General features: G+C 41.0%; 3 protein-coding genes across 5 annotated transcripts in view; 2 read left to right on the top strand and 1 right to left on the bottom strand.

The window, feature by feature from the left end:
* The first annotated feature begins 1,011 nt into the window (after positions 1-1,011).
* On the top strand, positions 1,012-5,980 carry DUXB (double homeobox B). The gene is given in 7 exon segments (XM_019646407.1): positions 1,012-1,036; positions 1,743-1,897; positions 3,765-3,867; positions 4,232-4,401; positions 5,399-5,682; positions 5,684-5,742; positions 5,745-5,980. Coding segments are annotated over 7 exon segments (1,032 nt in total).
* Positions 5,981-10,606: 4,626 nt separating this feature from the next.
* TERF2IP (TERF2 interacting protein) lies at positions 10,607-20,400 on the bottom strand. The gene is made up of 3 exons (XM_019646434.1): positions 19,628-20,400; positions 13,128-13,252; positions 10,607-11,847 (listed from the first exon to the last, which is right to left on the bottom strand). The coding sequence occupies exons 1-3, from the start codon at positions 20,301-20,303 to the stop codon at positions 11,455-11,457; spliced, it is 1,194 nt and encodes a 397-aa protein (XP_019501979.1). The 5' UTR covers positions 20,304-20,400; the 3' UTR covers positions 10,607-11,454.
* KARS1 (lysyl-tRNA synthetase 1) overlaps positions 19,069-27,729 on the top strand; it is a 16,542-nt gene continuing 7,881 nt past the window's right edge. The window contains exons 1-4 of one of the 3 annotated variants that reach the window (XM_019646432.1): positions 19,069-19,148; positions 20,495-20,574; positions 25,017-25,176; positions 25,991-26,156. In XM_019646432.1, the coding sequence (XP_019501977.1) occupies positions 20,513-20,574; positions 25,017-25,176; positions 25,991-26,156 (388 nt within the window). In that variant the 5' untranslated portion in view covers positions 19,069-19,148; positions 20,495-20,512. Of the gene's footprint in view, positions 19,149-19,760; positions 19,780-20,483; positions 20,575-22,724; positions 22,902-25,016; positions 25,177-25,990; positions 26,157-27,729 lie in introns of those variants that run through there. The other 2 variants (XM_019646433.1, XM_019646430.1) reach the window with 2 other exon arrangements.

Raw genomic sequence — 27,729 nt, forward strand, 5'->3', positions numbered from 1 at the left:
AAAAAAATCTAAAAAAAAAGTCTGTTCTTATGGAACCACCGCCAGTACCATCTGTATTATTTAGTGTTCAGCCACAGAAACAGAATCAGTAGTGTTCTGAACTCAAGTCATATAGGGAACTAGTGAATATATATATATATATATATATATATATATATATATATATATATATATATATATATATATATATGCGCGCGTGCACACACATATGTACGTACAGACACATATAAAGACATTTATTGTAAGGAATTTGCTTATACACTTGTAGGACCTGGCTAGGCAAGAATGAGATGTCTAGGTCAGGCCCTTGGAAGGGCGTACTGAAACTCTCGAAGGAGAAAAGCTGCTGTGCTCAGGTGTGATTTCTTTTGCTTTGGGAATACTGCAACTTTACTCCTAAGACTTTCCGATCATTGCATCAGCCCCATCCAGATTATTGAGGATAATTTCCTTACTTACATCCAACTGATTCTGTAATTCAATCAAACCACAAAATACCTTCACAGCAACAACTAGATTAGGGGGTCTTTTTTTAAATAACTGTGGCTTATAGAGTAGCCAAGATGACACATAAACCCTACTATCAACGATGGAAAGAAATGGGTTTCAGTAAGAGCTTGAAAACAGGAAAAATGCAAAGTGAAGTAAGGATATCCATATATTATAAAATCATATCATCAAACCAAAAGAATTAAGAAGCTAGAGTTCTAAAACATTATAGAGAAAATGTTTATATATATTGTATATGTATATATATGAGAGAGTACAGATTCTAAGTCATACTTGGAAAGATATGATAGTTGTAAAATTGCCTGGTAGAATCTGTACTTCCTCTTAATCTGATTACTTCCAATTTCTTTCTAAATGTGTTAAATATTTAATGAAGGGATTAAATAAAAGGGTATTTAAGAAACTGGTGGGTCACCCTGGGCATTGATAAGCCTTGTGTCCTGAAGAGCTGCTCAGCTGCCTACTTGCTGTCTCTATGGAATCCAGGTACCTCTTCCCAAGATGGGTTTGAACAGCACTGCAAGTGGTAAGTTCCCATCTTGCTTTTTCACTCTCTTCTTTGAGAATGCCACATGCTTTGTTTACTTTCCAAAGTTTATAAAGATTAAATTCACAAACACTATCAGAGAGATAGATTGTTGGAGTCAGGGGTGTTTTGTGTCAAGAGGTTGATGGGTGCTTTAAAATTGGAGACTTGGAATTTCAAATTTAAGATGACAGCCATGAGTCCCATACGTGGATTATCAAAAGTTTTAAAGTTGACACTTTAAATGAAGAAATATATATATATATATATATATATATATATATATATATAATATCTCATGGAATATCTAGTGTTTTATATTTAATTTTACTAAAGTGCATTTTTATCACAAAGTACCAGTTTTGTATATTTTATCCTATTATTAAAAGTTATCCTAATTTTTTCCATGTTTTACTTGTGTCATTTATTTCCATTAGTTTTCCTAGCTCCTACTGTGTGCCATTTTCTTTGCATGTAATTTTGTGAATTTTCTGTAACTTCTTCCTTTGGTAACTCAGATCACAAACTTGTTTTTCTCCTATTGTATGTATCTCCAAACTATGTCTCCAATTTAGCAAGACTTTAGCTGTATCCCTAAAGTAAAAATATAAAATAATCATTGAAATAAACATAAGACATATGCTCATACAAATTTTAATCCATAAACGCATCCTTCATACTCCTCTCCCCATTTTTTCTTCATCAGGCATACTACAAAAAGAAACCTGGCAAGGCAGGACTGTTTACAACCAGAGTCAAAAGGATAGCCTCCAAAAATGGTTTGAACACAGCCCTTACCCTGATACAGCTACTAGGGAACAACTAGCCAAGGAAATTGGTGTTCCAGAGTATAACAGTCAGGTAAGTATTAGGTTTCTATTTCACTATCTGTCAGAGTCAAGGTAAAGAGAAAAGCTGGGCTCAGCACTTCCAGGTAATTCTGTCAGGTATGCTGCCCAGAAGGTTTTTCCTATTATATAACATTGAAAACAAATAAAAGGGACAAGAACTCTGTTTATATCTTTTACCAGTGGTAGAAATATTGGTTAGGCATATTCACTGATGGGAGAAGAAGAATATACTGGCTCAGACTCTCTCAATAGGATAATTAAATCCATTTTAGTGAATATAGGAAATTAGATCGCTATGATAACTATACGGTATCATTAGGTATTGGAATATATGCCACAGAATAATAATGAATATATAATTATGCAGAAATTGTGGGGCAGGAACTCATGTAAATTCCCAATTTTTAGGCTAGTGTTTTATTGTTTTAATTAATATCTGAAATATAATTCATACACAGGAGTGTATGAAGGAAAATAAAATCCCATATTGTATTATTTTCAATGAAACTACTGAAACAAAGTTGGATTTCTTCAGTTATCAAGGAGATCGCTGTAAACAACATAATTATTCCAGGTGAAACAGTATTTAAAGTAATGAAGACCAATAAAAGTGTACTTTTAGAGGAAAACAATGAGTTCAGATTTTTATATCAAATATATAGACTCCAATGAGCCATTGGCTGTAAGGTCTTCAGTCTGATGGAATGCTGGGAAGAAGAAATTTTTCTTTACTTTTCATGCTTTTGTTCTGTGTATGGGAGACAGAGTTTACTCAAATCTCATCCTATGCGAGTGTCAAGTGACTAGCTGCATGAGAGAGACTGGGCCCATTTGAACTGACGCAGAGAATGGCGAGTTCAGGAAACAATGTAAGATGAGGTTGGCTCTGCCATAGTGATAACTAATTTACACGTATGCATACGTTTCCAGTTTCCACCTCTGCTTAAGACTTATCTGAAAATCTTTTAATTAATTAATTTAATTTAGAGAACAGATATAACCTTTTAGCACAATGCCTGGGATGTAAGAGTAGTTCCTTGGATATTGGTTGTCATTGACACCCTAAATCTTATCACAAATTATCAAAATAAAACATTCAGAAATAATTAGAAAGTATGTTGCAATCCTGACTCCAGTAATGAGGAAATAAGCAGAGTTCACTTGGTTATGTTAGTGACAGTGTCACAGCAAGGTATACAGGGTCTCTTAAGAGTCTCCTTGGGCTGGTCGAGTGGCTCAGTTGGTTAAGAGCTCGCTCAATAGGGTGAGCTCTGAGCAACAGTGGTTCAATTCCCGGCCTGAGCTGAGCTGCCAACAGGTGGCAGGATGGCTCAGCTTAAAAAAAAAAAAAAAAAGTCTCCTTATCTATTCCTGACTATGGGATAAAATAAATAAGAGGAAATGTGGACAAGTGTTAGTCCATCTCTTGACTGTGACTAATTCTACTCCCCAGTTAAAGAAATTCTTTTCCAAGATCATGTCCATAAGTATTGTGTATTACAAAATCGTATTTTTTAAGAAGAGATGATGAGGGCCAAGTAAAGACATTTAAACACTGAAGACCTGTTATAAGAGAGACAGAGGTAGGGGGAGAGAAATACTGATTTCCTATGAGAGAACTAACAATGTCTCTTAAATCAGGGAAACGTACTTGGGATACCATGGGGATGGCCATAAAAGAAATGCCCATTTGAGCTGAAAGCAGATTGTGTGCTGTCCTGAATTGTATGCTAATAGTTACATTGTTCCTAGGATAATACATCGCCTTTTTCATATGGATGTTATCCTAATGGCAGTTGATCAGTTTTATTTAATTGCATTGATATTTGGAATGACATAGACTGGGTTACATGAGTTTCACTTCTTCTCCCACTTAGATTTGGTTTAAAAACCACAGAGTAAAACAGAGACAATTGGGATCTGGATCCTTAGAAAAAGATCAAACCCAGAGACAGGACCAGCATAAGCCTTGGACTCAAGGTAAGAACCCACAGGTCCAAAGGCATTTCTTCAGTGGGTCCCTTTGAGAGTGGAAATCATTCTGCACATTGTGTCCAAATTCTCCACAAAATATTCTGTGAGGAGCCAATTACAGCTTGTTCTAGGCACTCTTGTGTCAGAAATATAAGCATGGCCCCACCGTTGGCTGGGACAGCAAGTTCTTAGAAGCAAGGCTCTGGACCTTTCAGGCCTGCTGCTCGAAGCATGGCAGCGCCCTCCTCTGCTGTCACCTCAAGGGGATTCAGAAGAAGTGTGGTCAGCGTTATCTTCTCAAGTTTGAGTTTCCAGTTCAAGTGTGAAAACTGTTGCAAAAGCTACCTTTTGTTCCTATGTCATCCTTTAGAATACTTACCAAAAGAAGCCAGACAAGACCAGACATCCATCACAATATCTCAATCAAACATCCTAGTTCAAGCCTCTGACAGGAACCGAATCCCTGATATTGCAACCAGGAAAATACTGGCTAAACAAACAGGCATTCCGGGATCAAAAATTCAAGAAAGTTCTATGTGTGTGGCACCAAATATCTCCTAACTGTGATACTTTCCCCTGATGGGGTGCTGGAAAAGAGTTGACCTACCTTGGATTATCAATCAGCAAGAGACAAAGGTATAGCATGGTCAAGTCCTGGCATTGCAAGCCAGATTCCTACAATAGGAAGGCTTTTGAAATCACTTAGTCAGTGGTGTATCCATTTAGAATCACAAGCAGCGAAAATGTGAGAAAGTGTGAAAGTGAATGCCATTTTGAGAACACTGTGTCAGGTTTTCTACACCTTGGCACTGTTGTCGTGTTGGGTCAGGTAATTCTTTCTTGTAAGGAGCTGTCCTGGTGCCTAGCAGAATATTTTTTCAGCATTCCTGGCCTCTACCAACTAGACATCCTGCCCATGTCCCCTCCCATTTGGGACACCCAAAAAAACCTACAGACAGCATCAAATGTCCCCCAGTTGGGGAACAAAGTTGCCCCATTCAATACCTTCTACGTTATGGGGATAGTGGTTTAGTATGGTAAATACTCAATACTAGGAAGCATATTCATGAGTTTATCAGCACAGAAATCCTCAAAAACTTATTAACCCTTGTTCAGATCTATTCACGTGTACATACAATACACATTCTTATCCACACACTAGTGAAGAGAAAAATGTTAACCTGGTCAAGAGAACTTGTTTGCTGATCCATTGTTGTAATTAGAGGGAGGATTCTAGAATATAGTCCTTTTCAGCCAGTTTCAATTCCTCTAGAGTTGATTGCTGAGTGTTATGACCTTATGTGTCTGTATGTTTGTGTATATACACACATATACAAACACATACTGAACACATATTTCATATATATGTATAAATATCTCATATATATATATATATATATATATATATATATTTATATGTATATAAAGCTGTCCTGATATTGGGGCCTATATTAATACTCCCTTTGCTTTACATGGTCTGAGAAACAGCCAGAACTGCTTGTCTTATGATGTTTGTGTCTCTCTTTTCCTCACTCAGATGTGGTTTCAGAACCAAAGATCTCTGTCCCCAGGGCAGAGCAGAAGTGAGCCTGTGAATTCCTTGCCAGATGGCCCAAGTGGGACACCAGACCTGACAGCTCAGTGGCACCAAATTGACCTGTCCACTCTCTCAGGCTGGTCTCATCCTTTTCCTTCCTCCAATTCTTTCAGCTGGAACCAAACATTTCTACCTGCTTTTCTCCCATCCCATGTGTCCTCTGTCCCTTGTGTGAGCCGAGGACCAAGTGTCGTGATGGTGCAGCCCACACAGGCTGTACAGGAAGAACTCACCCTCTACTCTGACACTTACAAATTACCTGCCAATACCACTGACTTCGGGAGGGTCCTCTCTGATATTCACACTCATTTCTGGCCTCAAAACCAAGAAAAATGCCAGAATCACAAACAGACTGGCACAGGAGCACTGCAGTTGAAGGACTATTGTCAGCCTCATCCTGAGCACAAAAAACACCAATTGCAGGATCTGGGTCACGTGGACTTATCTTACATTATGCAATGGTGGGATGAGTGCTGCCAGGCTCTGACTGCAGAATGGGATCCTAGAGAAGCGATACACTGAGCCACTTATGGCCACAGCAGCACACAAGTCTGCTGGAGAACCTTCTCATCCCCTCGGTCAATTGCACCAATATGTAGAAACCTCAAGCCTTTAGGTCAACTCCTGCAATCCACAGATTTTTCAGGGAAAGATAATCCTGAAACTTTCTGAGTCTTGTTCTGATCCACAGAAAAAGGACACTTCAGGACCCCAACTGTGCCTCGTGAAGATTTTTAGGCTCTGCTCCACAAGATGCAAAGCTCACTTTCAAGGAGAGGAAAAGGTCATTCTCAGAACCTGGTCCAGGCCTCCTTTCTTTGGAAGCAGAATCTGAGCAATTTAAAGGACGAAGAACAATTAAATCATCCTGTTCAGTAGAAGATTAATGTAGGGGGCAGGAGAAACCACTTGGAATCCCGAACAAAGGTTTTACTCTGTATTGTGGGCAGTGGTTACCTTCTGTACTCACTTCACTGAGTAAAGGATTGCTTCCAAGCTCCATGCTGCCGCCATACTGTGGGCACTAGGCAGTGGACACATCTGCTGAATCCTGGCCAACAAAAGCATTTTACTGACAAATAGGACCTCTTCCCTGTAATCACCACGTCCTCCAGTCTGGAAGATCTACAAACTGTAACCGAACTCAGCTGAGAACAGGTCAAGGGACAAGCTGGCACTTCTTTCTCATCTGGCAAGATGTGAAGGCAAACTTGAAATTAGTTTGTCATATAGAAAATGAAGGGATGCTATATTTCCTGATGATGTAGGTTCATAAAAGTGAACTTGTTTCCGAAGCTCTAAGGGTTTGAATTGGAAACTACAAAGTACCTCAGTATCCATCACTAAAGGAATGATTAAATGAATTAGGATAAATCCATAATACTGAGTATATTTCACTTGTAATTTTTTTCCTTTGACTATTTATCATACAAAAAGAATTACATGGAAAATATAGTAGCAATACCATACAGTCACTGAATAGTCTAATGATAATATTTCCACATTTTGGGGTTTGGCATATTTGTGTGTGTACACACACACACACACACACACACACACACACACATACATATACATATACATAAAATGCTTCATTTTATTATAAATTATGTTAACCTAAAACCTGGGATAACCATTCTCATTCTTTTCCCTTCTTTTTGAAATGGTTTCTAAATAGATTTTAGTGTATGAAGGTGTATGTGGGTTTACCTTGGTACAAGAAGAGTATCTCTGAAAAATATTACTTTGTTCACTTTATCAATTTGCATTGTCTTATCTCATTTGATTTTACTTTCCATGTTGAAGTCGTCGGAATGAGGTCAGTACACACACATGCAGCTCTACAAAGATACCAGTTCTACACTAATAAAGTTGTGAAGCAGACATCCTTACTGATGGGTGGTGCATTATGTACAAGTTTCTCTAGCTGTTTATACACTATAAAGCCCAAGTGCCAGAATATGCCATCAATATTTATGGTCCCATTATATTCAGCAGAAGTTATTTTTCCTAATATTAGCTGTACTTTCACTATCACCTAGGGAATTAAAACTCACATGCATGTATGCACACACGCACACACACATCAGTGGCACAAATCTCAAAAAAAAAAAAAGGCTCTGGTATAATTATTTGATGACGTTGACACCATGCACAGACTGAGTGGCTTAAACAACAGAAATTTATTTTCTCATACTTCTGGAGGATGGAATTCCAAGCTCAAATTGTCTGCAGGTTTGGTTTCTTCTGAGGCCTCTCTCTTCGCTCTGCTGGGTCCTTACTTGGTCTTTCATCTGTGTGCATGTCCCTGGTGTGCCTCTTGGTGTATCGAAATTTCCTCTTCTTGAATTTCGTTTTCTTAGATTCAAGTACATTGACTCTGGCTTAGGTTTTAGTTTATGAGGCTACCAAAGGCATTATTAGAGCCACCTTAGTCTAATGGCCTCCTTGTTTAACAACTTTAACACCTGTAAGAATCTCTTTTCAAAGTTTCCACTGCCCACTTAAAAAATGTTAGAAAATAATTTGATTTACTTTATTCTGTATTGTGAACAACAGCTATCAATTAAGTACATAAACCATCAGAACAGTCATCAGAAAGTTCTGCAGAGCTCAAAATGAGCTCCTCAAATCTTTGTACACAAATTCATGACTTTGTGTCTGAGGCAGCCCAAAGTGGCAAGTCATGAGCTCAGAAAACCACCCAATATATTCCCCCAGAAAGATCCCTGAGCCAACAAACTATCAAAACTGAAAACTGCCGGTAGAAAATCATAAGAACTGGAGAGGCAGTCCTTGTTGACAGACACAACTATACTGGAAACTGCAGAGCCTACGAGGAAAAGACCAGGAAGATATACAGAGCTGAGTTTCAAGGTGATGATTATTATTGAGAGAAACATAAGTGGCATTTGCTGTAAGAAAATATGCTCAGGAAGCAAATTAAAAACCCTAAGGAAAGTTATAGGGAAGACAAGAAAGAACTCAAAAGGTTAAGTCCACATTGATAAGGATGTTGCTATTCCACTCACTCCTGAGTGGAATATTCTTGCTCCTGGAGAAGCAGACTAGGGTTTGTCTGTACTATGGAAGTTTTTAAATTCCCTGACTTTTGTTTGGGTATTCACCCTCCCCTTTCAGCCACATTCCCAGGCAAGGTTACACAATCTGCGCCCAACAAGCACAAATCTTGATTAATCTAAGTCCATCAAGTCAGTTTCATTTAGGAAGTTGGGAAGGGGCATGTGCCAGAATTCTGGACAATGAGAAGTCCAGGAGGGGCTCCTGGGAAAGGCTGCCCACCAATACAGGAGACACCTGGCAGAAATCCTCCCTCTTCTGCTGTTGGAACTATAGCAGCCACCTTTCAACCAGGGAGAGGAACAGCCTACAGGACAAGCTCAAGATAGCAGAGCAGAAAAATAGAACGCTGAAGCCACCCTACCTCAGGACTTCTTGTTATATACACAAGATATATATAAATCCCCTTATTGTTTAGAGCCCTTTAGGTTTTGTTTTCTGTTGCAACTAAATACACCTTATTAACATAGGCAGGTGGGCATATGATCCAAACAGCACTAGGCTGAAAACAAGAAAGGACCGAACAGTTCAAGCAGCAGCTTAAAAGTAAAACTCAGCTGCCCCTGTTTAAAAGGAATAAGAAACAGGAAAACTGAATACCAGGAGCATAGCCCACTGCTGCAGGGAAAGAGACAGACAGGAATGCTTCTATCTCTAATGAAGTTGTACAAATTATTTAAGGCCTAGAAGATGTCAAAGGGAGGAGGGGGGACAGTGAGGAAGGCTCAGAATTCAAGAACTAAAATGAGTAAGAAATGATATCTCCCAGAGCACAAGCAGAAAAACAGAGCCAGACTCGTGAAGTTAAGAAAACCCAAAGAACAAGAATCTGGCGGCCCAAGGGAGAGGTATCCCAACTTCAGGACTTGAACAGCTGGTCTTTGGAGCGGATGCAGCCATAACTCAACACCATTAACCATTAAGATCCAACTCCTTTTCCTTGGTATTAGATTTGTGCTCCCCAATACTTCTGATTTGTTTCCCTACATATATCTCCCAGCCCAAGAGAAGAAATGACCAGAGCAATTACAAAACCAGATATTTGAAAGTTAGTGGTTTATTATGAGCATTATAGGTTGGTGTGTATTTTGGTTTAAACACATCTTTTGGAAGTCTGGGTATAAATCAGACCCTGTTGTGCCTGCTTTGACAAAACTGGAATTTCCAGCCCTGTAAAGCCAGTTAAGTTGTAGTAACTTTACCACCCTAGAGTCTTATCAGAATGAAGAACACATTTTAAACAAATGCCCACCACCCAACCCCTCCCAATCCCCACTTAAGAATTACTATTGTAGCAAGCTACAGTTACTACTGGGAGTGGTTTACCTTTCCAACATGCTAAGGAACGGGGAAAGTTAAGCTCTTTGATTTGGGCTGGGTTCCCCTAGAAGCGGACTCTAAGGAAAGAATCTTTGTGTAACTGATGACTCCAGGATGCACTTAGTAGGGAGGTGGGGATGTGAAATGAGAAGGAAGCCTATGCAGGGTGCATTCATAAACCAATGACCACTGTGGACAACTATGTTTATTTCTACTGGAGACCTCTGAAAGATTGCCTGGAAACCATTATCCCACTCACGGGGTAATTCTCAAAGACATATTCAGTTGTGTCATTTCTCTGGTCACAAGGAAGCTGGATATACATCCTCTAATTCCCATGCACTATTTGCTGAAAGCAACTCCACAGCGCTTCAAGGAGAGAGAAAGCCTCAGGCAGGTGCTTGTAACAGGACTCCTGTTGGTGGCTTGTGTGGGAATGGTGACTGCCAGGGTATGTGGGTGGGGCACTGACACCTTCTGCTACACACCCGATGGTTCCTGATTGGCTTCTCTCCCCTTTGGCTCTCAGCAGTTCACCTAATTTTGCCATCTTTCATAGTCCTCGATGCAGTTCTTCTCTTTGCTCCATCCAGAAGAACTGGCATCTTTCTAATGGCCTATTAGTTCTAAAATGGAAGCACTTTACTGATTATTTATCTAATTAATAAGAGCCAAAAATGTCAGTTCCTTTATGGTTTTTACATCTAAAAGTTTTTGTGAATACAATCAAAGAAAATACTTTTTGGAGACAAGTACAAAGTTCTATTTATTTTCAACAACGAAAGCAACACAACAAAGAGGACTTAATCCACCAATCTTTAACTCTAACACAGCCTTAGCACAAAACTATCCTCAGTATATAAAAACACATTATTAGTAACCAAGTAAGACTATCCTTGATACTCTCTAGGGTTTTGTGTGTCTTTTAAACAAAACTTGGTGGTAGGTAGAAAAACAAAAAACATGTGCTAGAGACTTGACCAACAAGGACTCGAAGAAACAAACAGCCAAGGAACAGGGTCCCCAAATATTAAGTTAGCAAAGGGAATATGGGGTTTTCAAAGCAGTTTAGAAATCAAAGTTCACTGGGGGATGCAAGCGTTTCGGATAGTCCATGTTCAAGGCCTTGTAAGAAAATCTTTCCATCTCTAGATTCTTGATTTAAAATCTATCACAATCTAGAGGAGTTTCTGCCAAAGGATAGGAGGCTGTTTATTCATGTTGCCTAAAAAGACCTGTCTCATCTCCTAAATTTTCCTTCTTTGACTTGGTCACTAGCTCCTGTCACCAATACAACACGGGTTCTGTTCCAGAAAAGAATTACTACTACATGGATCAACCTCTTTCTGGTTTAGACTTTGCTTTCATAAACACACTGATACTGTCAGGGACAGCTCTAAATATATCCAATTTCTTTTATTTTTATCCTACACAACTCTGCTTGGCTACAAAATCTAGGACTCACAGAGCAATGACAGCATTGGTCATAAGACAAGTGTCAAGTCCAATATAAGAATCTCTGAAGTTCAATGGTCACAAATTTTTTTAACCACTTCATCTGCCACACCTTTTTTCTTTTCTCATCATCTTGCCAATTATTTCTTTCGGAATTCAATCCTCCGAGCTACATTCTGAGCACCAAATTTTTTGATCAATGCATCTCGGGTAGCCTCATCATCTTTTTGTAAATCTAAGTCATCCTGTCGAGACCAAATGGGATACCCATCAGCCCTCTGACCAGACTCTAAAAAGGAGGTAGTAGCCTCCAGCTCACCACTGTTTTTTAGGAAGGCCTGTGTAACTGTTGACAGATCCAAGTTAAACTTTTCCATTAACTGCCGGATGATCTTAATGGCAGCTCCCACCTCTGGTGGAGAAACTTCTTCTTCTTCTTCCTCATCAGGCTGTGTTTCGGAGTCTTCCTCGGGTGTGTGTGAATCATCATCACACATTGTTATATGTATTTCAAAATCAGGGCTCTCTTCCACCTAGAGAAATGGATGAATAAGACCAGTCTAATTACCAAGTCACACTTGCTCTCACAGTATCTGGCCTCTCCCAGCTACCACCTCCTTGCCCTTTTTCTTCCAATCACACTGGACTTCCTCAGTTCCTCTAATGCGCCATATTCCTTCTTATATTTATTCGTGTTGGATGTATGTCTATATGTGTGTGGATGTGTATCTATATATGTATGTGACAGGGTAAGGAAGAGTGTATGTGCAGGTGGCAGGTGTGTGTGTGTTCGCAAGTGTACACACATGCGTGTGCACATGTCTCTATATATATAATGTATAATTAATTCTGGCATTCCAATGGAACATTAGAAGTTACACTGAATATGAAAAAATATATGTATATGCATACACATATGTATATGTATGCATTAAAGTATTTGTTAAAAGCATTACTTCATTCCCAGATTTTAAGTTCCATAAGGACAGGAAATGTATCTGTTTTGCTCATCATCACATCCCCAGTGCCTACCAATGCCTGCACATAATAAGTACTCAAAAAACAATGCTATATGAATATATTAGGGCCCCTCAAGCTATACTAACTACATTTAGGCACATTACAATGCATGTTATGTGAGAAGAGACCTTTGTAGGCCCTGTTTGGGCGTTGTTGAAACCATTTGAAAGTTTATGAAAAATGAACCAAATATCAAATAATAAAACTCAGACCACAAAAGGCAACAATCCCTAAATTATGCCAATTCTTATGCATTCCTTCACTCACCAATTACAGAAACTTAAATTACTCATTATTTCATGGCTCCTGCCTTTCTATAAAACGATGACTAAATATGGGATTCCAACAGAGTATTAGAAGCTAGACTGAATATGCAAGAACTAAAAAAATCCCAAAAAGCTCTAAATATACAACTTGCTTAATTAATAAAACTAAATTCTTTTAAAAATTGTTTATGGTTCTGAAAAGCATAAAAACAATTTTAAAGATAAATCCAGTCTTAACTTTAAAAAACTTACACTGAGATCAAAGTACTCAAAATGGGATGCTTTACACTGTTTAAAAATAATTCTCCCCAACTGTTCTACCTCTCTCCCTCAAGCTTTCCTGCCAAAAAACTAAAAGCTACATGCCTGAAACCTAGATCAGTCCCATTTTCCATTTTCCTCCTCCATCTTGAACTTCTCTCTTACCTTTCTAGGCCTTGGGTGTATAAAAAGGGTAGATAGATGACCAATTTCAAAGGAGAAGAATGAAGGTATGAAAAAAAATGAGTTAAATCTAGTTAACATACCACAACCTCCTCAAACTCCCGGCTGGCTTCTATAAGCATCTTTTTGACTGCTTCTTCCTTCTCCTGGACCTCTTCCTTTACAAATTCTTCTTCAGGCAAGTCTGGAGTTCTCTTATTCTGTGGTTCTATTAAAGAGAAGAACAGTACCAGGTTAGAAAGAGCCTCTTTTACATAAAATAAAAATACAGTGCATGCTCTGTGAGCTCTGGGGCCAAAAGTGAGCCTGAACATTTTTGTCTATTAGAAGACATCTGTTTTTGATCAGAAGGATAATAACATAGGCATGCATGTTAGATAATTCCCACTTTTTTTCTTTTTTCTTTTTAAAGATTTTATTGGGGAATTGAGAGAGGGGAACAGCGTTGGGGAATTGGGGAAGGGGAACAGACAAGTTGCTGTCCTTTTCTTCAATCTAGTTGTGGAGGACGTTGCTTCACTGGCACATGTTGGTGTTATCATTGTGCTCTTCCCGGGTGAGGCAGATCGGTCGCTGACTACTGGACAGCCGCTCACGGCGGCTCACAGCCGCTCACGCTGGCTGCCAGCCGCTCATGCTGGCTGCCAGCCACTCACAGTAGCTTGTGGCAGCCCACTGCAGCTTCACTGCAGCCTTCGCTGTCGCTGGCGACTCACAGCAGCCAAGCTCCAGGTTGAGCTGTTGTTCACCATCTTAGCTGTAGAGAGCACAGCATCACTGGCCCTAATGTGGGATCCGAACCCGGGCTCTGCTGCTCAGAGCTGGCGTCCCAAGCCAACTCTTACCCAACGCGCCACTCGGCCAGCCCTATAATTCCTACTCTTGCTTCTGAAAAGTTGTACTATCCAAATGGTGATAATTTTTCTAGGATCTGACATGTAAAATAAAAATACTCTTCAAGTTTAATTCATTATTTCTTTGTATTGATAGATTTTGCAAATTAACAAAACTGGGCAATAAATTTGGTTTCTCTCAGGATTCTCTGGCAGATCCTGAGATGGAGGTTAATATTTAAAATGTTTATTAGGGAGTGTGCCTGGGAAAAGAAGGGAAGAAAGCAGATGGGCAGAGAGAAAAGTTGAGCTGTGAAAGAGTACCAACAAGGCCTCAGCTAAAATGAAGCTAGGAAGGACCGAGTTGGGGCAAGAGAGCCAAGACTTTATAGCTCTACATAGATCAGTCACACAACAATCTACCACACGCCATCTACAGAAAGCAAGGCCCCCTAAAGCTAAACATACTCTTGGTTCCCCTTTACTCTTTGTCCTCTGAGGATTTAACTTTGCTTCTTTTCCACCTAACAAAAACTGAATGTTAAGCGGAAGTATGAAGGGAGTTTTTTGTAATGAAATTGCTCTGTATCCTGATTTTTGGAGGTGGTTACACAAATCTATACATGTGTTAAAACACATACCTGGAAAATGGTATGAGGGTTCCCCAAATATTAAGCATAAAATTACCATATGATCCAACAATTCTACTTCTGGGTATATACCCCCAAAAATAGTGAAAGCAGGGTCTCAAACAGATATTACTATACCCATATTTATAGCAGCATTATTCACAATAGCCAAGAAACACAAACAACCCAAATATCCATCGATAGATGAACTGATAAACAAAACGTGGTATATACATACAGTGGAATATTAATTCAGCCTTAAAAAGGAATGAAATACTGACCCAAGACATTATGCTAAGTGAAATAAGCCAGACACAAAAGGACAAATATTGTATGATCCCACTTATATAAGGTACCTAGAGAGATCAAATTCATAGACAAAAAGTAGAATTGTGTTTGTCAGGGGATGGAGAAATAGGAAGTTAGTGTTTAATGGATATAGACTTTCAGCTTTGGAAGATCAAAAAGTTCTGGAGATGGATGGTGGTGATGGTTGCCTGACAGTATGAATGTACTTAATGCAACTGAACACTTAAAAATGGTTAAAGTGGTAAAATTTATGTAATATATATTTTAGAGTAAAAATTTTTAATTTAAAAATTTTTTTAAGATTTTTTTTTTTTTATTGGAAAATTGAGGGAGGGAACAGCGTTGGGGAATCAGGTAAGATGAACAGACAAGTTGACTGTCCTTTTGTTCTTCAGTCTAGTTGTGGAGGACGTCGCTTCACTGGCCCATGTTGGTATTATCATTGCGCTCTTCCCGGCTGAGGCAGTCGCTCGCTGGCCATTGGACAGCCGCTCACGGCGGCTCATTGAAGCTCAGGAAAGCTCATGCCAGCTGCCAGCCAGCCCCACTGCAGCTTACGCTGTCGCCAGCAACTCACCGCAGCCCAGCTTCACATCCACGTCAAGCTGTTGTTCACCATCTTAGCTGTAGAGGGCGCAGCGTCACTGGCCCTCATGCGGGATCCGAACTGGGGCTCTGCTGTTCAGAGCTGGCGTCCCAAGCCAACTCTTAACTAATGCGCCACTCAGCCGGCAATTTTAATTTTTATTTTTCAGTTACAATTGACATTCAATATTAGTTTCAGGAGTACAGCATAGTGGTTAGACATTTAAATAATTTACAAAGTGATTCCCCTGATAAGTCTAGTACCCACCTGGCACTATACATACCATGTTTCCCTGAAAATAAGACCGGATCTTATATAAATTTTTGCTCCAACAATCTACATTTATTCATTTATTCATGTACAAAAATATATATTTATTCAAACAGTCATGTCTGGCTATCTCAACTGGGGCTTATATTTGGGGTAGGACTTATATTATGAGCATCCTGAAAAATCAGGTGAGGGCTTATTTTCCAGTTACGTCTTATTTGGGGGGAAAACATGGTAATTATCATATTATTGACTATACTCCCTGTGCTGTACTTTACATCCCTGCAACTATTTTGTAACTACCAATTTGTGCTTCTTAATCCCTTCACCTTTCTCACCCTGCACCCCAACCCCCTCCCATCTGGCAACCATCAGCTTGTTTTCTGTATCTATGAGTCTGTTCCTGTTTTGTTTGTTTATTTTGTTTTTTAGATTCCACATATAAGTGAAATCATATAGTATTTGTCTTTCTTTGTCTAACTTATTTCACTTAGCATAATTGCCTCTAGGTCCATCCATTTTGTTACATAAAAAGTAAATTTCAAAAATGCATAAACTGTAAACAAAAATAAGTCAATTTTCTTTTGTATTACTTTTTAAAATAGCAATTAAAAAAAGAAGCCTTATCTTTTAAAAATAAGTGCTGAAATAGACAAAATAATGTGATGCCTGGCATTTGTTTCAAAATAATCCCAAATGCCTGGATTGAAAGATACAGATGAAAAAGAATTGACCATCAACTGTATGAAGTTGGGTGATGGGTACATGCATTATAGTTCATTATACTATTCTTTCTACTTTTGTAAATGTTCAAAATTTTCTACAATAAAATGAACAAATTGTGGTTCATTCTCATAATAGAATACAATACAATCAGTGAGGAAAAGAATAGGCAAAGTTATGCATAGACACACAAAGACTTCAAGATCTATCATTAAGTTAAAAAAAAAGCAAACTGCAGAAATGATTTTTAGTGTGCTAGTATTATGAGCATAAAGGACATATAACAAGGAAGACAGCAGTGCTTGTCCCTGGGAGAAGTACTAGAGGAGTATGTAGCAGGGAGATTTAACTTTTCAGTATGTACCCTTTTGTTCCCTGAGTATAAATTTGTAGGATAAATTCCTAGAAGCAATATTGCCACATTTAAGGGAACATGCATTTTAAACGTTGTTAGATGTTTTCAAAGTGCCCTTACAAAACAATTATACCAATTTTCTTCTATTAATAATGTAGGAGTTTACTTGTTTTTACTAACTTTGGATATTACCCATTTTGTTAATTTTTGCAAATTTGATAAAATATGACATTACTGTTTTTAAAAACAACAACACACATTTATTATTTCACAGTTTCCATGGGTCAAAAGTCCAGGCATGGCTTATCTGGTCCTCTGCTCAGGGTCTAGTTTATTTTTATTTAATAACAATATTTCTGTGTTTGTTCATTGGATATTTATTTCCTTTTCTGGTAACTTCTTGTTCCATTTCTTTTACTCATTTTTCTACTAATTTTTCTTTTAGTTACTAGCTTCTGCAAGCTCTTTGGACACTGAGGAAATTAACTCTGTTGTAATGTATTGGGAGTATTTTCCAGTTTGCCCTGACTATATCATGAGCTTTTAATTTTAAGTAATCAAATATATGAAACTTTTTCTTAGTCTTCTTGGTTTCAAGACTATCACCATGCTAATCTAAAAAGTATATGCACAAAAAGGGCCGGCCTAGTGGTTCAGGTGGTTAAGAGCTCGCTCAAGAGTGCGAGCTCTGAGCAACAGGGTCGCCAGTTTGATTCCCGGCCTGAGCTGAGCTGCTCTGCTGCTGAGCTGCCAACAGGTGACAGGATGGCTCAGCTAAAAAAAAAAAAGGCAAAAAGTATATGCACATTTTCTCTTAGTCATTTTAGGATTTTAATTTTTACACTTAAATAGCTGATCATCAAATATTATTCTGAGTTGGGTGAATCCAGGTTAATTTCGTCCCAGGTATCAAATGGCTTGTCAGTAGTCCCAACACCACTGATTTAAAAGAAAGGCCTTACATGAACTACTTCACCCATACACCTAGCCTGGCCCTGTGCTCACTCCTAGAATTCTCCCTCTTCCTTCTCCATTCCAGTCAAACTGATCTCTGTGGATCCAAGAACACACCAGCCATATTTCCACATCAGGACCTTTGTATTTATTCCCTCTGCCTGGAACACCTTCCTCAGATAAACACCTGGCTTTCTCATTCATTTCCTTTGGTCTCTGCTCCTACACCAGCTTATCACAGAGATCTTCCCTTATCACCCTACAGAAAACAAGCTCCTCCCCAACCTTTACCCTGATTTTTCTCTATAGCGCTTACCAATTCCCAGCTATCATGTTAAGCTCCATGACCACAGGGCTTTTACTTATTGTTATATCCCAGCAGGATAACAGTGTCTGGCTCAAATATCTTTTGAATGAATAAATCTGAAATGTCACTATTACCAAAAACGAAATTCCTACTAAGCATACTAAACAAGGGAAATCGAGTTTTATCTCCCTAGATTTCAAGGAATAGCCACATTAAGAGAAGGGAAGTGGGGAAAAGACATGTCTCTAAACAAAAGGGTTTGACGATTTAAGTTGACAAAAATGTCATTATATAAAAAATATCATTATATCAAAAATGAAGCATCTTAAACAGCTCTGCACTGTGTCCTAACCACATCTGAATCTCAACATTCAATTCAACTGTGTTAAAATTTCACTTCGGCGGAGACCAAGAAGAGAAGAATCTTGTGTGAAAGGCATTCAATTAAGTCAAAACATGAAAATAAACTGATCTGGCATACCCTTAAAACGGTTAATACCGAATCTACCTGAACACAGGAGAAGTATTTTTAAAAACAGGTAGTTGCCAGAGGGAAAGAAAATGTGTGTGGGGGAGGCGGGGAGGGGGGACGACGACAGGGGACGAACAGGCGAAATAAATGGAAGGGGATTAGGAAGTACAAATGTGAGGACCCAGGCCCAGACCCTAGGCCAAGCAAACTATACCTTAGGCCAGACAGGCTCATTTTAGACATACCTCCGCCCTAAGACATTAGAAAAAGTCATACTCCAGCTGAGCATAGCAGAACATCCTGTTAAGCTAGCAGGATGCGGTTATAACTAAAAGTAAAAGCTTTTCTTTGCAAGAATTAGGTAAAGAATTATTCTTTACAACAATAGATTATTTTACGGATAACTCATTTTCACACCTAGCGCAGGACGTTTTGCTTTTTTGCTTCTGTACACTTGCTGCTGCTCAAACTCCCGGAAGTCAAGACCCTATAAAACTTCCACCCACCAAGACCTCGGGGCCATTCTCCTCTTGCAGAGTGAGGCGGTCGCCAGGCTTGGCTGAATAAAGCTTTTGGAACGAAAAACTCTGTCAGGTCTTTACTGAAGAGCGAGGACCTCTTTACTGAAGAGCGAGGACCTAACACAAACTGCCAGTTACACAACACGTAAGTCACAGGGATGCAATGCACAGCACAGGGAATGCAGTTAATAACTTTGTATGGTGACTAGACTTATTGTGATAATTTCATAATGCATAAAAATAGCGAATCACGATGTTGTACACCTGAAACTAATATATTTCAACTATGATTCAATAAATAATTAAAATAAAACGACTGAAGCTGGTTCCCTCCCACCCCCCACCCCACCCCGCTGCCTCTAAGGAAGAAAACTGGATATATGGTGGAGAGAAGGGGAGCATTTTCTATATATACTACTCTTTTTGTATCTGAATATCAAACTGTGTCAATATCCTAGCTATTGGAAAGGGAAGTGAAACCTGAGATGAGAAAATGGTGCAATTTTTACCAGACGATGTTAACCAGAGGCCAATACGCGCGCCGCAGAGAGGGAACGAGGTCCCGCCCCTCCAGCACAGGTGGACGCAGAAGGGCCAGGAGGTTCGCCGCAGCAGTGTCCTCACCCCGGCTATCAGCAGCCTCCGGGTCTTCCTCCGCTTTCCGCTTTAGTTTCTGGGACGCCGGGCTCACGGGGGCGTCCCCTAACAGGTCCTTATGCTCCTGGCCCCGCAGGTGCTTTAAGTAACGGTCCTTCAGGGACTGCCACGAATGCTGGGTGAGCGAACTTTTCTCCATCGCTTTCCACAAGGCGTTGCCCGTGACGGAGCTGGTTGAGCGGGCATTTTCCTTCACGTAGGTCAAGATGGCCATGTCGTCCGCGTCCGTGAAGACGATCCGCCCCGTGAGCGGCGGCCGCTCGGGCTCCGCGGCAGCGGCGCCCTCGGCCTGAGCCCGGGACTTTGTCTGTGGGGCCTGGTCGGCCGTGGGGGCCAGGCCCAGCCGATAGGCCTCCAGCTCGAGCCTCTCGTTGCGCTCCACGCAGTCTAGAATGTACTGTGTGGAGATGAAGTCGCCCAAGGCCTCGGCCGCCGCCTCCCCCGGCTGGGCCAGCAGCACGGCCCCGGGCTCCTGCACCCGGCACAGCGTACCGCCACCGTGCAAAATGAGTGTGGAGAGCCGGCGCTTCGCCGGGCTGGGGCGCACGTAAAAACACATTGAGCTGCCATCTTCCCTCACGAACAGAGTCGATGAATGCGTGGGCCCGTTAGGGTCTTTGCCCAGATCCATCGTCTCCGCCATGGTTAAAGTCGGGAACCACAAGAATTACGGTCTAGGGGACAAAAACACAACTAACCTAATTGCTCCAAGCACCGCGGCCGCAAGCCCCCACACTGCGCCTGCGCGGCGGCAGCAACTGCGCCCTGCCCCCGGAAGAGGCGGGGCTTCCGACCTTGGCTTGGAAATTTCGGTAAGACCTTGATTTTTTTCAGATCCCACCGTGGGGCGAGATGGCTTCCGTGCAGCAGGCTGAGGTGAACGTGGACGAAGGCGAGCCCAAACTGAGCAAAAAGTAAGTGTCGCTGTGGGTCGTTAAGGTCTTTGCGGCCGGAGAGGCCGAGCTGGGAAGTGCCTCGAGGCTCCGGCCGAGGCCACGATGCCTAGGGCCTTCCTGCGGGTTCTCGTGGGTACGGACACGCCGAAATGGAGCCGCTACGCCGGAATGGAGACCGTGAGCCCGAACTGCATCCCCCAGGGTGTCCCAGGGTCCAGGGCTAGCGGGGTCTCCCCACTGTCGTACTCCTGAAGTAAGAAAATGCTAAGAACTGAGAGGTGACAAAAGCGAAACGTATTCTTTGCCTTCTGAGAAATGCATTCTTTTACTATTACGGCACGCCCTGATAAGGATTTGGGGAAATGTGAACTCAGGGGGCTTTTGAGAAAGACTTTCATTTTTCTTGGCCTCTCTAAGGCCATTCTGAACCTTATCAGGTCTAATAAAACTGTCGGGCATCTATCCATGTGGGTTATTCAAAGGGCTTGTGAGTATTGAAGGAATGACCAAAGTCTAGTAGTAGAGACTGTCTTATTCAGCCGAGTACACCAAGCTGCACTTAGCATTGCTGGATATGTCTTTGTTAATTACCCCAAATCCTTGGAGTGTAGAGGTAAACATAAATAAATCAAGATTAGCCGTCCTCTATGTCTTATATTCTCTACATACTATACTCCTTCTTAACCAGGGTTCTTCACAGAACATAGATAATGATTTGAATGACTTTTCTCAATACTCCCAAGAAAGGTACATAAAATAAATAGTACCATTCTAGAGGCATAGGAAAGTAGTTAGTTCATTACATGTAATGGGTGCCTTAGTGCATTAGGGCTCTCGCTGAACCCTAATGGAATTGATGGAATGGCACTCAACTAGTAAGAAAAACGAGAAAGGAAATAACCTAAATTTATGGTTTGATAGCACCCTATGTTGTGCTGAGAGTATCTGATGGATCTCTGTTTGGAACCTGGTCTGTTTGGAACCTGGCCTTTGGGAAAATTGGACTTTTGATCTGTTATATCAGTTAATGGGTTGTAGAGTGCAGATACCTCCTAAGCGAGGTCTCCAGTTGAGAATACGATTTTACGGTAAATTGAGGAAACTGGCCAGTTCCTTTCTACCGACTTTTCTTAGGTTAATTACATCTACCACTTTTTAAAGCCGCTTTTATGTGGCAGGCACTGTGCTGGAGTTATACAAATTTTGTCTGCTCTAGTAATAACCTTGGAAAGGAGATGTTAATGTCCATTTTTCAATTTAATAAACTGCGGCTCTGGGTGATTAAATACATTGCTGAAGTGTGCATACCTAAAGTATGATCCAAAGCTGTGGAACAGAGATCTAAAATCAAACTCCATAGCCCAAGCTTTGTATACTAAATTTATGCACTACACCTCACATTGTCTACGAGGATATGCTGTTGATATAATATATTCCTGTAGTGACATGGGCTAAAACAGCTTTAACATTTCCTTCCATTTCTTAATTTTTCATGGAATTTCCTTTGCCTGAGTTTCCAGTGAGCCCCATTTTATGCCAACTATTTTCTCCAACTTTAAAAACATGAGCTGCCTGACAGGTGACTCATTTACCAAGGAAAGGCCAAATGTTTGAAAACAATAAGAATAAGATTCCTGTGATTCTGTTGACTTCCAGTGTTAATGTGTAAAATATAATGTGCTAAAAATTGTCCTTTCCACCTTCTTCCTAGAGCTCTAAACAAGTCTTATCTTTGAGTCAGAGGTGCTTTTGTGTGGCTTCCTTTTAGGTTCATCTAGAGTTTGCAGTTGACAATGGCATTTCATATGTTTCCCAGTGCCAAGAGAGAAACCATGCATAGGGGCTTTAGAAACACTGCTTTATGTCCTGTCTCCCATTTTCTAGACTGTTGTGATCATTTCTACCTGTAAGCTATTGACTGAGTTGCTGTTGACCTTTGACCCTGTATATGCACTTTTTACCATAATCAGGACTGAGAATATTGTCAGTTATGGCTGCAGCAGAGTGAGTGTTAAAAGTTGCTCTTAGTTAAGAGGGTCTTAAGTAAAATGGGACACTAAAAGATTTTGCAACCTCCCCCTCCCCCAAACCATAAGAGTAGGAGTGCTGGTTGGGTGTGTATTTACTGTCTGTCCCATCTGACACCACATCTCTGTGTTTCCTGTTAGGTGGTGGTAATCATTAGTTCCAGGGTGTTCTGCCATGTTGACGCAAGCTGCTGTAAGGCTTGTTAGGGGGTCCCTGCGCCAAACCTGGGCACAGTGGGGGCAGAGGGAGCTGCGACTGTGTCGACTTGCTCCTTTCACAGCGCTTCACAAGGACAAGGCACTTTCTAATAAAGGAAGGTTGGTGCCCGTTACCTTCTTTATTGTTCTGGGAGCAAAAGTCCTTCCCTTACTTATAAGCCCTTATTTGTTAAGCCTCTGGCTAAATCTTTGCAGTTGTCGCCAAGGAAACAAAAACCCCTGCTACCAAAACCAATAGTCTTTTCTTATTTTTCTCTTTTTTTTTTTTTTTTTTAAGATTTTTATTGGGGAATTGGGGGGATGGGAACAGTGCTGGGGAACTGGGGGAAGGGGAACAGACAAGTTGCTGTCATTTTTGTTCTTCAATCTAGTTGTGGAGGATGTTGCTTCACTGGCCCAAGTTGGCACCGTCATTGCGCTCTTCCTTGGTGAGGCAGATCAGGCGCCGGCTTCTGGACGGCCGCTCACTGCGGCTGCTGGCCGCTCACGCTGGCTGCTGGCTACACACGGTAGCCCATGGCAACCCACGGTAGCCCATGGCAACCCACTGCCACAGGGGCTGCAGCCTACGCCGTCGCCGGCAACTCAAGGCAGCCCAGCTCCAGGTTGAGCTGTTGTTCAGCATCTTAGCTGTGGAGGGCAGTGTCACTGGCCCTCATATGTGGGATCCGAACCGGGGCCCTCTGGCATCCCAAGCGAGTTCTTAACCATCGCGCCACTCGGCCGGCCTTATTTTTCTCTTTAATAAATTCAAATTCTCTGTCCTTAGATTTCTTGAGATGACTTGTGGATCTTGTTCTAGAACAGTGCTGAAACAAAACCCTTGTATGAATAAAGAAATTCTAATGCAGGTTGTTTTCATTTTCCTGCCTTTCTGGAATTTGTTTGCTCCTGAGATTAACTTGGTTTCTAGTCTTTATTTCTATTCCCAGAGCCATATTGGATTATCCTTAGGATTGATTTAAATATAAGAAACAACACCTAGTTGAATAGGATTATTTATTAATGCTAAGAAGAATCAGATCGGATTAGATGCCCCCTGACTGAATTATAGCACATTAGGCTTGGCACACGATTAACATTAGTGGTTTGAAAGAAGGAGCTATTCTATTTGGATAATGAGGGTATCCCTTTCTACCCAAATCTGTTTGGTTTATGGGTTCGAATAGCAAGATTTCAGATCATAAGGGATACCAAGTTGTGTGAATCGCTTTACTTTTTGAGTCTCAGGTGACAAGTACCAAGAGTGGATAGTGAGAAATTTGACCAAATCTATAAGGTTTCTGCCCTGGTGCAGAGAGTGAAGGGTTGAGATAGTGAGGGATACCTAGAATAGCTCACATTTGCATGCTTACTCAATACTAGGGACAGGGTCGTCTCTTTACACACATAATTACTGTCTATTATCCATTTTACAGATGGGGAGAAGTTAAGTCACTTGCCCAAAGTCACATAATTGATAAGTAGGTGTGTCAGAATTTAGTCGCAGGCAGCCTGACTTCAAAGATGGTATGTTATCCCCTACACTATGCTGCTTTGTGCACTGTTCTACCCAGTTTGTTGTCAGAGTCAGACTCCAGTGGGCAGAGTGAGACCAATGCTGAAGGCCATTGTCAATGCACTGATCAATGCTAAGGGAGACAGTATCAGTGGAGTGTCTTCTGGAACTCTGAAGAGCCACCCTTCCCCACCCCAGACTGACCCACTCTTTGGGGATAGGTAGGGAGGTGTGGCAGACAGAGCTGGAGATGTTGCTTTATCACATCAGGTCTGGTAGTCAAGGAACTTGATATTCTGCAGAGGATGATACCAAACAATTAAGATGCAGTCTCTGGCGTTAAGAGGCCCCCTAGCCCAATTAGCTTGAGAAAAACCTAACTTACAGATTCCCTGGAAAACTTATTTTCCTGTTCTAAATGTAAACTAATATGTAGGATTTTCTTTGTCCTGATGTGTCTTGATTTTAGTTGAGACCTAGTGCCAAGGACCCCAGACTAGAAAGCAGAGATTGAGAAAGATATTTCTCTGCTTAGTTTTTCTTTGTCTCTCGCATATAAAGTTTAGTGACCAAGAGACTAGAGGTGGGGGTGTACAACTGGGCAAGAGCATTTCCCCCAGGCTATTCGTATTTTTGATAAGTGGTTGTGGGGCAGAACATAGTAGAGGCCTCTTCCGGCAAATATCACACTTTGAACATTTTCATCTTCCCAACAGTGAGCTAAAGAGACGCCTGAAAGCTGAGAAGAAAGTAGCAGAGAAGGAGGCCAAGCAGAAGGAGCTCAGTGAGAAACAGCTAAGCCAGGCCAATGCTGCCGCCGCCGACCACACCACTAACGGTGATGTGGGTGCTGAGGAGGAGAGCCTGGACCCAAACGTGAGTCCCCTGGACCACCACCCTGGCTGGGCACAGGGAAGCATCTGATGGGACTTGTGGCAGATCCCTTAGGACCAGTGACTAAAGATAAATAGGAACTGGAATGGGCACTGGGCCCTGGCCCTGGGTCATTGTAAAAGGATAAGGAAGGGCGTGCCACTCCATCTGGTTAAAAGCACAAGCCCTAAGTATTTTTCTTATCAATTCCCAACAGGCTTTTGAGAGAATCTAGTACTTCCAAGGGACTGATTAATCTTCCTTGAAACTAGCTGGGCCTTATACAGTAGCAGCCCCAGAGAAAGTTCTCCCTAAAGATGGGCTAGGGATTGGCAAACTGTGGTCCTCTGGCCAGATCCACTACCCCTGAGCCCCCATCTCGTCCCTCCTCCTTGGTATTGAATTAAAATTGTATTAGCACAGCCAGGCCCATTTTTAACATCCTCTAGGCCCCATCTATGGGCCTGCCGTGGAAAAAAGTCTGATGTGGGTGGTAAGTGGGAAAGAAGGTAAGTGACTTTCCATGCAGACGCATCCAGAAAAGTGGTAACCCAGGCCACCTGTACCAGTTAGGCTCATTATTTTAGGCAGAGCTCCAATTCTTTTTGTTGAATCTTGCTTTTAAGAACAAATCTTACTCCATATCTAACCCTGTGATTTCAAGGGGATAGGGGTGGGGCAAGTGCTCAGTTAAAGAAACCTCAGTGTATTGGGGGCCACTCTAAGGCATAATACAGTACTCTCCTAGATGGACCACCAGCCTAACCAGGTTCAACTTCTCAAATGCATTTTCGTGTTTGTGTTTATATTTAAATAGCAATACTACAAGATCCGCAGCCAAGCAATCCATCAAATGAAGGTCAATGGGGAAGACCCATACCCACACAAATTCTATGTAGACGTCTCGCTCACTCATTTCATCCAAGAATACAGTCACCTGCAGCCTGGGGACCACCTAAGTGACATCACCTTAAAGGTGGCAGGTAGGAGGACTCCATGTCAGTTTGCTGAGCTCCCATAGCAGGGAGACCTCTCCAGTAGCACAAAGGAAGGTCTGGGTTGGTCTTGCTCTCAAGCAGCCCTTAATTTACAAAAGATTAAATCCTATCTTTTATTTGCCCCCCCCAAGAAAAAATAAAACTATTGTAGAAAATTTAGAACTTTGAAAAACCAAAGAGAAAAAGGTTTAATTATCCATAATCCCAACACCCAGAGAGAACCCCTGCAAATGCCTGAATGCCCAACAGACTTCTTTTTCTTTAAAGTCCAGTAATTTTACTAAAATATGTCTTGATGTTAGTCATTCTGGGTCAATATTCTTAAGTACACAGTGTGCCCTTTAAATATGTATTTTCAAGTCTTTAGTTTTAGGAAGTTTTTATCTCTTTATACTTTGATTTTTTAATTTTATCTTCCACTCCAACTTGTTTCTCTTAAGGCATTATTTGTTGTATTTATTAACCCTTATTTCTTTTGTTTACTCTTCATTTCCGAAATGATTTTTTATTTTAGTTCCAATTTATTCATGTATCACCTCATTTCTTAGTTTTTCTAATTTGTGTTCTTTCATGGTTTGTATCACTTAATGTCACTTAGCTCATTGTGAAACAATTTTTTTTCTGTTTTTCTAAGTATGTCCTCTTGAGTGCTTTCATTTTTGGTAAGGATGTTGTTCTTATCTTTTTATTTAGTAAGTTCATATGGTATTTGACCTAAATACTTTTATATTGCTTATTTTTATGCGAAATTAGTTTTCCCAGATGTTAAAAGGAAGCTTGGTTCAGATAGCTTTTCCAACTTCACCAAGCTCTCGCTCCCGTTGTTTTTGTGAAATGTTCAGAAATATAGCAGCTTGCTTTCGGAGATTTCCAGACTCTCGATCCCCTTCATTTTTGCTGCATCTTCTCTTTTTTTTTTTGTCTGTTTCCCTGGTCTTACTCAATTTTGTGGGGCCTTGTCCTAGAAGAGAGCTCTGGCTATTAAATTTAGAGAGCTCCTGGTCAGCAAACTTTTGAGATGGAAGAGCCGCCAGGGGGCAGCAAACTGTGCCTCATGAGCCACAGGCTGTGAAGTAAAATTGAAAATGAAAATAAAACTATCATAGTTTCACTTATAAAATTTTTAAAGGATGTTATTCACATAATGGTGATTATGTAAAAAAATATATTTATGGCTCAAATAATTTTTAAATTGCTGTGAGGGACAGGATTGGCTCTTCCAGGGGTCGGCAAACTTTTGAGACAGAATGTACCCAAAGAGCCAAATGTGGCTCACAAGCCTCAGTTTGCCAACTCCCGCTCTACACCTTCTTTTTTTTTAAAGACTTTTTTTTATTGGGGAATTGGAGGGATGGGAGCAGTGCTGGGGAATTGGTGAAAGGGGAACAGACAAGTTGCTGTCCTTTTGTTCTTCAGTCTAGTTGTAGAGGACGTTGCTTCACTGGCCGAAGTTGGCACCATCATTGCGCTCTTCCTGGACGAGGCAGATCAGTCGCCGGCTTCTGGACGGCCGCTCACTATGGCTGCTGGCCGCTCACGCTGGCTGCTGGCTACATAC

The sequence above is a fragment of the Hipposideros armiger genome, unplaced genomic scaffold (assembly GCF_001890085.2).
Source record: "Hipposideros armiger isolate ML-2016 unplaced genomic scaffold, ASM189008v1 scaffold_102, whole genome shotgun sequence".
Classification (NCBI taxonomy): Eukaryota; Metazoa; Chordata; class Mammalia; order Chiroptera; family Hipposideridae; genus Hipposideros; species Hipposideros armiger.

Excerpts from the sequence above, each read along its gene's own strand:
- TERF2IP (XM_019646434.1), bottom strand. The coding sequence starts at position 20,303 with ATGGCGGAGACGATGGATCTGGGCAAAGACCCTAACGGGCCCACGCAT. Across the intron at positions 13,253-19,627 it reads GGAGGCTGCTGATAGCCGGG|AACCACAGAATAAGAGAACT; the intron begins GTGAGGACACTG and ends TCTCTTTAATAG. Across the intron at positions 11,848-13,127 it reads GGGAGTTTGAGGAGGTTGTG|GTGGAAGAGAGCCCTGATTT; the intron begins GTATGTTAACTA and ends CCATTTCTCTAG.